Here is a 10,806-nt window from a genome sequence, read left to right on the forward strand (position 1 = left end):
TATGTATCTGGACATATCTGAGCACAACATGTTTTCTAGAATACGGATCGAGAATTACGATTTGCCATGCATATTCAGTGTTAACTTTTAATACATCCAAATTTAATATCAAAGAATACATTTCTTACCACATCAGTTGAAATTGTCAAATGTTGATTTAAAAAAAAAATATACATATGTATCAAATGTATAATTATATACGTATACATCTTGCAAATTCAGTCCAGTGATATCAAACAGATACACATTCAACTACAGACCTCCAAACAGATGCATCATGTAGCTTAAAATATATACATACCATACATAATATAGGACCCCTAATAACACATTAGGCCATATGGATCAAACAGATATACATTATGCATCTTAAAATATATACATACTGTACATAATAGGACCCCTAACACCACATTAGGCCGTGGCCAAACACATCAGTATGAATTGTACACCTGCTCTCTTAAAAGTTTTAGCTCCAGCATATCGTTTAACACATATTTTTTTAAATCTTCTCTTCTGGTGGTCCCTGGCACTAAACATTTCCAGATGGGGGTCTGCGGCCAATTACATATAATTTTGGGGGTCCTTGGCACGAAAATGTTTGAACCATATATGTTCAAAACCATGTATTTTCAGGAAATGGAAAAAGTAACCCGTTTTCCAATGAGATCCCATTTCAATGGTTAACTATTAGTAGAGGCCCTAGGGGGGTTCCACGCGACACCCCTTTTATAGAGATTTTGATGATCCCAAGAAAAAAAGTTGTCCAAAGTGTGTTTTTTTCCTATGAGGCCTGCAGGATTCCTGGCTGGAATGCTGGCGAGTCTTTCGGAGACTGTGGCACGCTCAAATTTAGACGTAGCCCAAAGATAGAGATACCATTTGATTCTAGACAACCTCAGATTTCCAATGGGACCAACCATGTCATGCTATAGTGTCGGGAAGGGGGCTAAATACCTAATGATTCAAAGTTGGACAACATTTTGGCGAGGGACAAACAGCCATCACCATTTTCCAATTGGTCCCTTGAGCTGTCACCTCAATATATGTGAATGGGTTACATGGGAACCTACAAGCCTCCCCTGTACAGACATGCCAAATGTATGCCAATCTCATGCATTTTTGGGCAAGAACCATGCAGTTTTTTGCATGCAGTACAAATATGTAATTTCCACCTATTGTAAAAAGGAGACCACTACTGTATCTATAGCTGTATTAGACCACTGTATTGCATCTAGACTACTGTGATACATCTATATCCCACTGTACTGAATCTATTAACCACTGTACTGCATATATAGACCATTGTACTGCATCTGCATACATATTTGTACTGCATGCAAAAAACAACTGCATGGTTCTTGCCCAAAACTGCCTGAGATTGGCATACATTTGGCATGTCTGTACAGGGGAGGCTTGTAGGTTCCCATGTAACCCATTCACATATTGAGGTGACAGCTCAAGGGACCATTTGGAAAATGGTGATGGCCGTTTTTCCCTCGCCAAAATGTTGTCTAACTTTGAATCATTCAGTATTAGCCCCCTTCCCGACAAGGTAGCATGACAAGGTTGGTCCTATTGGAAACCTGAGGTTGTCTAGAATCAAATGGCATCTCTATCTCTAGCTACGTCTAAATGTGAACGTGCCACAGTCTCCAAAAGACAGTCTCACTGGCGTTCCAGCCAGGAATCCTGCAGGACTCATAGGGGTAATAGAACTGTGAAAAAAAAAAAAAATTGACCACTTTTTTTCTTGCGATCATCAAAATCTTTTTTTAGAGGTCCTATGAATGCATAAAAACAGACTATAAATAAGGGCTCGCACGTGGACCCCTCCTAGGGCCTCTACTAACATGTATCAAACCCACTGACAGTCTTAATCTCTTTGAACCCGACGTCCCCGTTTTGGGCATACCAATTATAGGCCAAAAAAATCAAATCAAAATTATTTCAGGGGAAAGGGGGGGCCCTCTCTATCGTGTAAAGGTTGTTGGGGGCCATTCTGCCCAACAACAATGATTATACAGGTTAAACACATCTTGCCGAAGGCAGTGTTACCAACACATTAACAGTTTCCTGCCTTGCTGTAGAAAAGGGTACTTTGAAAGTACAGCATGCACACTGACTAGCAATTCTTTTCAGTGGAAGGAAAGATGCATATGACCATGGTACTTCATTAGTTTCCCAGACTGTGCAATTGCTGTTTTGCCCAAAATGCCACTTATCCCCATGCTCTTTGAACCAATTCACTTTTGCTACTGCATGTTCAACCTTTGTCAAACATTCATCTCTCCATAAAAACACAAACACTTTCCATATATTTGACATCTCTCCCGGGCGCATTAGTGCATTAGGGTCGATAATGGGATCTCCTGTGACTCCCTCAACACCCAACCATTTTGCAGTCACAAATGATGATGATCCTGACCTATAGCGACATGTTGAAAATATATCACCAGCTAAACTATATCTGCTGCTGTACATGTAGTTTAAAGATACTCTCTCAATTCTCTCATTCTGATACATCACCTTAAACATTGACAGCAGATCTGAATTGTCTGACATTGACATTGTGGTTTGTTTAACAGGTGGAAGCAAAGTTTCTAGAGTATTATCAAGCTCAAAGTTTCCATGGGAAATATGATCATGCGAGAGATCATGTAGGACATGTAACTTCTCTGCCTGGATAGCTGTGGCAGTGGGGGTGTTTCGGAATAGTGTTTCAACCTCTGTATCAAATCTATCCAAAAGATCTGGGCACATTAACGGTTTGCCTGCTACCTGCCATTCAGCGAGCCATTTTCGCATCATAATCACTTCAGTGTCTTGGTTATTAGTGTGATAATCTCCTAATGTACCATTGGCACGTTCAACTGAGAAGCACCAGAATCCATGAACAGGTCCAAAGTCTTTAACACAGGACTTCAAATGTAGATGTAAATGCATATTCATAGTGCACCACTGTTTACCATATCGGTTTTCAAAGGATCTACAAAACATTTGGAGACATCTATGGGCATCCTCAATCTGCACATCATCAATAACTCTAGAGCATAGCAATTGTGTTGCTGCAACAAAAACTCTCCACAAACTATAGTCCTCTTCTCCTATGACTCCTTTAAGAGCAAAGGTGGAATAGACACAAACCCAAAGTTTCCACTGTGCTGCAGTAAAACCTTCAAAAGCTGCCTCAATCTTTGAGGGTATACCAGAGTCAATGTTACTTGGAAGTTTCAGTGCGTTTACCCTTTCCTGTATTGTGGCAAATCCTTCCTTGGAGATTGCACCTCTTTCTTTCCAAACTTGCATCACTCTTTTGGCTGTACCTTCCAGCAAGTTATGCATCGGATCAATAACATGCATTCGAACAACATCAAAATATGGTAATTCTTGTAAACAGCTGTATCTGGCTCCATATTTACCCTCAATCCGGCTTTTGCTAGCTTTGTTTTTTGCCCTCTTAGCTTCTCTGGCATATCTGCAGTGGTCCGTGTTACTTCTAACCGGCCATGTATCATCAAACCCAGAGTAATCTACCTTATTATCTACAGTCCGTAGAAAGCTTTTTAGGCACTTGCTGCAACCCTTAATTGCCATGTGGCCAAGAAAGCCTCCGGTTTTCCTCGCAGCTGGAATGTCACTCGCTAAAGACAACAAAGCTCCACGGACAAATTTTCCATCAATATTTAACCCAGCCCACAGTTGTTTCAAATCACTGACCAAAGGTTCCAAAAAAACATTTATGTGTTCCTTTGGCTCATGGGGACCAGGTATAATTCCAACAACTATGATATTGTCCTTCTTAAACCTTTCCTCCCTTGGAAGATTCATCACACAAAAGTACATTACCCCAACAGAGTCATTAATATGTTTATAGGGCTGGAACCAGTCAACATTGAGCATAAAACCAAGATTCCCTAACTCTTGTAAAAATGGCTTGCCCTCATAAACCTGAAAGTTCTTCCATACCTGCCCATCAAAAATGTCAGCATATACTCCCTCCTTAACATTACGCTGCCTCCACTTTTCACAGGACTCTTTGAAGCCAGGTCGCTTTAACATATCACTAACAGATTTTATCAAACTTCGATAACAAAATGTTCTTTTTGGGTAAAGAAACTCTTTTCCGTCTTTCCCGACAACAGATCTCATTAGCACAGTGTCACATTTATTACGAAATCTTTTTTGTGAATGTGTGGGATAAGCTACATGGCAACATTTGTTTGACTTCTTCTGGATGACCTTCCCACTAGCATCATGTGTTAACGTTACAGCTTCATCCAAGGTATATACAGAATGGCACTTTGGACATACAACAAATGTGGTAAAATCATTTCCATTTACAGATATAGCCTTCCTGAACATATATAAAGTTGCAGGGAAATGTGCTACAATATCTTGTAAAGGTGCGACACAAAATGTACTACTCAGTACATGTAACATTATTCTGAAAATTTTTAAGATTGACTCAAATGCCCGGTCAGAGACTGTGAAGAATGACTTCCACTTTGACAGTAACAAAAGCAAGAATGTGATTATGGCATGTTGCTCACATCTAGCAGTGTCCTCTGGATTTTCTTGGCCGTCTTGCCCATTGTTCAGTGACACTTCATTCTCACTCCAAACTTCTTGGTCCTCAGAATGTGACTAAAATGAGAAAGAACGAACACACAAAGAGAAAAAAATCGGATCAGCACAATAATGAGAATGACAAAGACTTCCGCGACGGTTACCCAGGTTACGCTGTAGTTAAATCTGCACCTTCGACAACAAGAAAATCAGCGGTAATCTATGAAGAGATAGTCAAAGATTCTTACAATGTGATGCTGTGTGTGATGCTCTCTAAAACAGACAGCTCAACAGAGCAATCCATGCCAAACTTTGTTCAAGTGAATCTCAATTTTGATTTTTACACCAAATTACACCAGATTTATCCCCCAGTGCTAACAGTAACTTCTGCAGCGCTACTCAACTTTTTTAAGCACAGGATAAAAATATACATTTCCGTTCAAATATATGGGTTGCTACATTCTTTTTCAAAAACAAACAGACAGACATATACAGGTGCGTCAATTGTTACAGGTATAATGCATAGTTTTCTATGCATTTCAGGGTTTTTGGGGGGTTTGACCCCCATTTCTTTTTTGCCGCGCGCCCAGGATAGGTGTCCCTTAATTCAATCTCTGGGAGTTGGCAACCCTAACCTTGCCATACCTTAGCTTTTGCTGAACTGATGCCACTGGACATACACACAAAATAAACAGGTACAGTGAAAAGAATATGTCAAAATGTACATTTTCTTATAACAATAACAATGTGTAGTGTGTGTTACAAAATGGAAAAATCCAAAATAGGACAGTCATTTTTAGTTTGCGGCCCCTTGGACTTTTGGTATTTTGCTGAGTGGCCCCTGAGCCATCTTAAGTTGAGTAGCCCTGATCTAAAGTGATGTTGCTAGGTTTTCAATGTAATGTTTGTTTTTTCCCTTTCGTTGTCTTTGATCTCCAAGGGTTATACTTATAGCTACATTCATTCATTTTCAAATTATCAGAAAATTAAACATTTGCCAAAATGTATACTGTTTGTACAATAAAGTGTGTGTGTGTGTGTGTGTACCTTATATCCTAATGCAGTGGTTCCTCAACCTTTTCAGGCTGTGACCCCCTCCAAAATCAAATTTGAACTGCCCCCCCCCCCCCCCCCTAAATAATCATATTTGAACTGGAACCCCCCACCCTGACAAGCACTTAGAATTAGGGGTTGAGAAATTACATTTAGTAGGACTCTGTTCCACAGATACATATTTTGAAAATAGCAGATCTACAAGCTTATAACGCCTTGCAACGCGAGGCGTTGTGAGCTTGTAGACCAGCTATTTTCAAAATGTTGCCTCCTTATATTATTTGACAATCTGGCCAATGTTTGACCAGTTTTTATAGTATAGTTTGTTGATTACTTTTGATGCAGTAATTGTCTTTATTCTTTTCTTTCTTGAGTTATTAAAAAGGTCTTAAAAGTCCTTAAATAGTGACTTCACCGTCATCTGGCTCCCCCCCCGCAAAAAAAAAAAAGAATCGACCCACAGGTTGAGAAACACTGTCCTAATGTACATTCTATATTCACTACTTCTTGGAAAGTAACAAACTCAGAATACAGGGTACAAACTCATAATATGAAAAAGATGGTGGTTCGTTTAATGCATCCTTTATTAAAAATGTGATGGATGCATGATGGATCCAGGATGCAGGGCTAGCAGCATCACTGGATCGGTGTACAGTATAATGTCTTTAGAGCCATGTATCTGAAGTCAAGTCTTAAGTCATGAATACCAAGTCTAATGAAGGGAATTATTGCAAGCAAGTCGACTAATTTGCATCTCTGGTCAAGAACACTCTTATGGATGGTTGTATGGATCAGTCATTATCATGAACAGTGTTAATGCAGATTTAATATTTCACATCATTTACCTGCTCAACTTCTGAGGAATCTTCATTGGTGCTTGAAGTGAGGCTTCTGGTCATCTGAAGCACAAAACATCAGGACAATAACTCGATTAATAACTGGATTGTGGGGTATTTATACCAAGTACATATAGCTGGACTTTTCCCCTGCATTTTCCCATCCTAACTATTAGTAACTCAAAACAAGTCAAAATTCGGGAAAAACAGGGAATAGCTCCTCTACAATAAGGCTCATTATGCATGGTTCTGGTGTCTAAGCAACATGACAACAAACATAAGTGCGACAACTAAACCTACATATATATTACTATTCAAGAGTGGACAACTGGACATTATTATTGTTATTATTAATCCATTACGCAGGAAATAAATATAATATCCTACGGGCAGACAGCTTCCATCACTCTAGTCTCATCTCCAATATACCTTTTGGACAGTTTCAGAGACTACATAGAATATGTGACTCTGATAATGACCAACAAGCCATCAAGTACCAGAGGTTTACACAGAGGGGCTAAAATATTTCTACTTGAACTGAACAGAGCTACCTTGGACCTTCTTTAAGTTCACCGCCCTCACTCCCCTCTACACCATTTATTTTAACCAAAAAGATTTACATATATTTTTGGGTGAATATTTGCCAATTATGACCAGAATAGCGACGCTAGGGTTCATGTGGTTACGAGTCATGGCCAACTGAAATTTCAACACTTCATTTACCTGCTGCCGGGTTAGGGTTAGGGTTAGGGTTAGTGCAATCTGCTTATCTTCTAGAGGTGAAAATACAAAGAAAATATCCAATATTATTTAGCCATTAGAACACAAATACAGTTTACACACGCACGCGCACATACGCACACTCAGTAGTTGAGTACAATGTATATAATGTCATCTCACTCACACCCCTGTGGGATAATAGTAAAGACTGGTCAACTCTAATTTAACACTTCTGTTACCTGTACATTTTCTTCAGGCGCATTATCCGTGTTGTCTGTGGTCTGGTTTCTGTTCTCCGTCTGGTTGACAACATGCAAGGAGAGTGATTTAGGGCATGTATTCCAAATACTAAAATATTTATACTTGAACTGAACAGAGCTACCTTGGACCTTCTTTAAGTTCACCGCCCTCACTCCCCTCTACACCATTTATTTTAACCAAAAAGATTTACATATATTTTTGGGTGAATATTTGCCAATTATGACCAGAATAGCGACGCTAGGGTTCATGTGGTTACGAGTCATGGCCAACTGAAATTTCAACACTTCATTTACCTGCTGCCGCTGGTGCTGTTCATCTTCTGATGACTCAATGCGGTTTGAGTGCAGTCTGCTTATCTTCTAGAGGTGAAAATACAAAGAAAATATCCAATATTATTTAGCCATTAGAACACAAATACAGTTTACACACGCACGCACATACGCACACTCAGTAGTTGAGTACAATGTATATAATGTCATCTCACTCACACCCCTGTGGGATAATAGTTAAGACTGGTCAACTCTAATTTAACACTTCTGTTACCTGTACATTTTCTTCAGGCGCATTATCCGTGTTGTCTGTGGTCTGGTTTCTGTTCTCCGTCTGGTTGACAACATGCAAGGAGAGTGATTTAGGGCATGTATTCCAAATACTAAAATATTTATACTTGAACTGAACAGAGCTACCTTGGACCTTCTTTAAGTTCACCGCCCTCACTCCCCTCTACACCATTTATTTTAACCAAAAAGATTTACATATATTTTTGGGTGAATATTTGCCAATTATGACCAGAATAGCGACGCTAGGGTTCATGTGGTTACGAGTCATGGCCAACTGAAATTTCAACACTTCATTTACCTGCTGCCGCTGGTGCTGTTCATCTTCTGATGACTCAATGCAGTTTGAGTGCAATCTGCTTATCTTCTAGAGGTGAAAATACAAAGAAAATATCCAATATTATTTAGCCATTAGGACACAAATACAGTTTCCCCACGCACACTCAGTACATTATGACCAGGTTATGACCAGAATAGGGACGCTAGGGTTCATGTGGTAGTCAAAGTCAACTGAAATCTCAACACTTCATTTACCTGCTTCTGCTGGTGCTGTTCATCTTCTGATGACTCAATGCGGTTTGAGTGCAGTCTGCTTATCTTCTAGAGGTGAAAATACAAAGAAAATATCCAATATTATTTAGCCATTAGGACACAAATACAGTTTACACACGCACGCACATACGCACACTCAGTAGTTGAGTACAATGTATATAATGTCATCTCACTCACACCACTGGATAATAGTTAAGACTGGTCAACTCTAATTTAACACTTCTGTTACCTGTACATTTTCTACAGGCGCATTATCCGTGTTGTCTGTGGTCTGGTTTCTGTTCTCCATCTGGTTGACAACATGCAAGGAGAGCAAGAGCTGATTTAGGGCATGTATTCCAATGAAGGCCCCCCAACATCCTATAGTGGTTCTCAAACTTTTTCATGTCAAGGACCCCCAAATTTACACTTATTAGCCCACGTACCCCCATTTTAAAAAATATGCCTCAGGACCCCCCATAAGAGAAGATTTTTCGGCACTCGCAGTGATTATCAGCGCTTTTTAATTTCAAGGACCCCCAATTTCACATGCATTAGGCTACGGACCCCCATTTAATAACATTTCTATCTCTGGGACCCCAATTCATATTGTAAAATCAATGTTAATGTAACTCTGAGAGTGTACAAATGGAACCAAATGGACCCGCCATTTGTACACTCGCAGAGTTACAGACCCATAAGGGTCCATTTGGTTCCTATATCCATCATTTAGCTGGGGACCCCCTGTAACTCGCTCAAGGACCCCTGGGGGTCCCCGGACCCCACTTTGAGAACCAATGTCCTATATCATTAATTAGTTGTTAAGACACATGCTCTTTTATACTGCCATCATCTCACCCTGTGCTTAAACTCTATACTTCAGCTGACCAAAGTCCCCCATGGGTCTATACTTGTTTCCATACTTTTTACTAGTTACCTTACCTCCATAAATATACTGTACCTAGGTACAGCATAAAAACATAAGGTATCTAGGTGTATGGTATATCTATCTATGGGGGTTCACTCTCCATTCCGACATGCTGCCACTCCTACATTGACTTCTAATTGTCGGAGTGGCGGTACCATCCATAAAAAACACATTCCGCCACTCCGACAAAGTTATGTTCACTGTGTCGGAGTGGCGGAATGTTCCATTTTGGGAATAGTTACACCATTCCGACATATTTTTATTACCCCTATTGCTACTCAGGACATGTCAGCTACCATTTGAACTTTTGAAATAATTTGTACTTGTAATTGGTTATTATTATTATTAGCTACCATTTGAACTTTTGAAATAATTTGTACTTGTAATTGGTTATTATTATTATTAGTATTAGTATTAGTATTAGTATTAGTATTAGTATTATTAATATTATTATTATTATAGTGTTGTGATTATAATGTGCAAACATTTCAACATCCTTTTTCTATATTGTTCATCTTGGAGATCTAAATAAATACCACAAAACTTCGCCGCCTGTCTGGACAATGGACTCATTCCAATTACCCCCTGATCTGCATAAGATTCGCTGCCTGGTGCCTCAGTGGCTTTTGAGTTTTTATTGTTGTTGACAAATAGCCACTACAATAGTGTTATTATAGATAATTATATATAAATCGACATACCATTTAAAAAGGGGTATAAACCAATTTTGCATACCACTCCCAGGAACGGTGCATACCGGTTTGGGAAGGCACATACTGTTTTTGAAAGGCATACCATTTAAAAAATACAACTTTTATAAAATAAAATAGATTCCAATTTTATTCAGAACATAATTAGAGCCGTCTGACAGTTTGAAATGTAAGCTATTCTAGAAATAATACGTGGAAGAGCAGTAGGCCCAACATAAAGAAAACTCTGAAAACAAACAATGGCCCACTCTGCAACACTGACTTCAAAAGATTTTTAGTTTGGTAGACACCTGTGTGTGTGTGTGTGTGTGTGTGTGTGTGTGTGTGTGTGTGTGTGTGTGTGTGTGTGGGGGGGGGCGCGTGCGGAGAAAGACGCAGAGCATGGCAGCCGACTGAAAATGTTGTTTGTCTTCCTTGGATTCCATAACGGTGCATTTCTTAATAAACAATTCAATCACATTAAAGTAAGATTGAGAGAGGGGGGGGGGGCATCCGGGATTTTAGGCCTAAAGCCATTTAAAAATCTGTTGCAATCTTAAACAGGTGCTCTGAATATTTAATTGCCAGTGCACTGCAATGTAGGTCAGATCAATCTACTCCACATATACGCAATCAGCTGGTCTGGTGTCACTCAATGACCG

General features: G+C 39.5%; 1 protein-coding gene across 1 annotated transcript; it reads right to left on the reverse strand.

The window, feature by feature from the left end:
• Window positions 1-1,973: 1,973 nt before the first annotated feature.
• On the reverse strand, window positions 1,974-9,566 carry LOC308093647 (uncharacterized protein; the record flags this gene model as incomplete). Its single annotated transcript, XM_080439977.1, has 10 exons — window positions 1,974-2,002; window positions 2,859-4,647; window positions 6,468-6,521; window positions 7,418-7,477; window positions 7,733-7,798; window positions 7,983-8,042; window positions 8,298-8,363; window positions 8,531-8,596; window positions 8,778-8,837; window positions 9,552-9,566. The coding sequence occupies 10 exons, from the start codon at window positions 9,564-9,566 to the stop codon at window positions 1,974-1,976; spliced, it is 2,265 nt and encodes a 754-aa protein (XP_080296103.1).
• Between the last annotated feature and the right edge of the window lie 1,240 nt (window positions 9,567-10,806).

The sequence above is a fragment of the Gymnoscopelus braueri genome (assembly GCF_963280865.1).
Source record: "Gymnoscopelus braueri genome assembly, chromosome: 2".
NCBI classification, from domain to species: Eukaryota; Metazoa; Chordata; class Actinopteri; order Myctophiformes; family Myctophidae; genus Gymnoscopelus; species Gymnoscopelus braueri.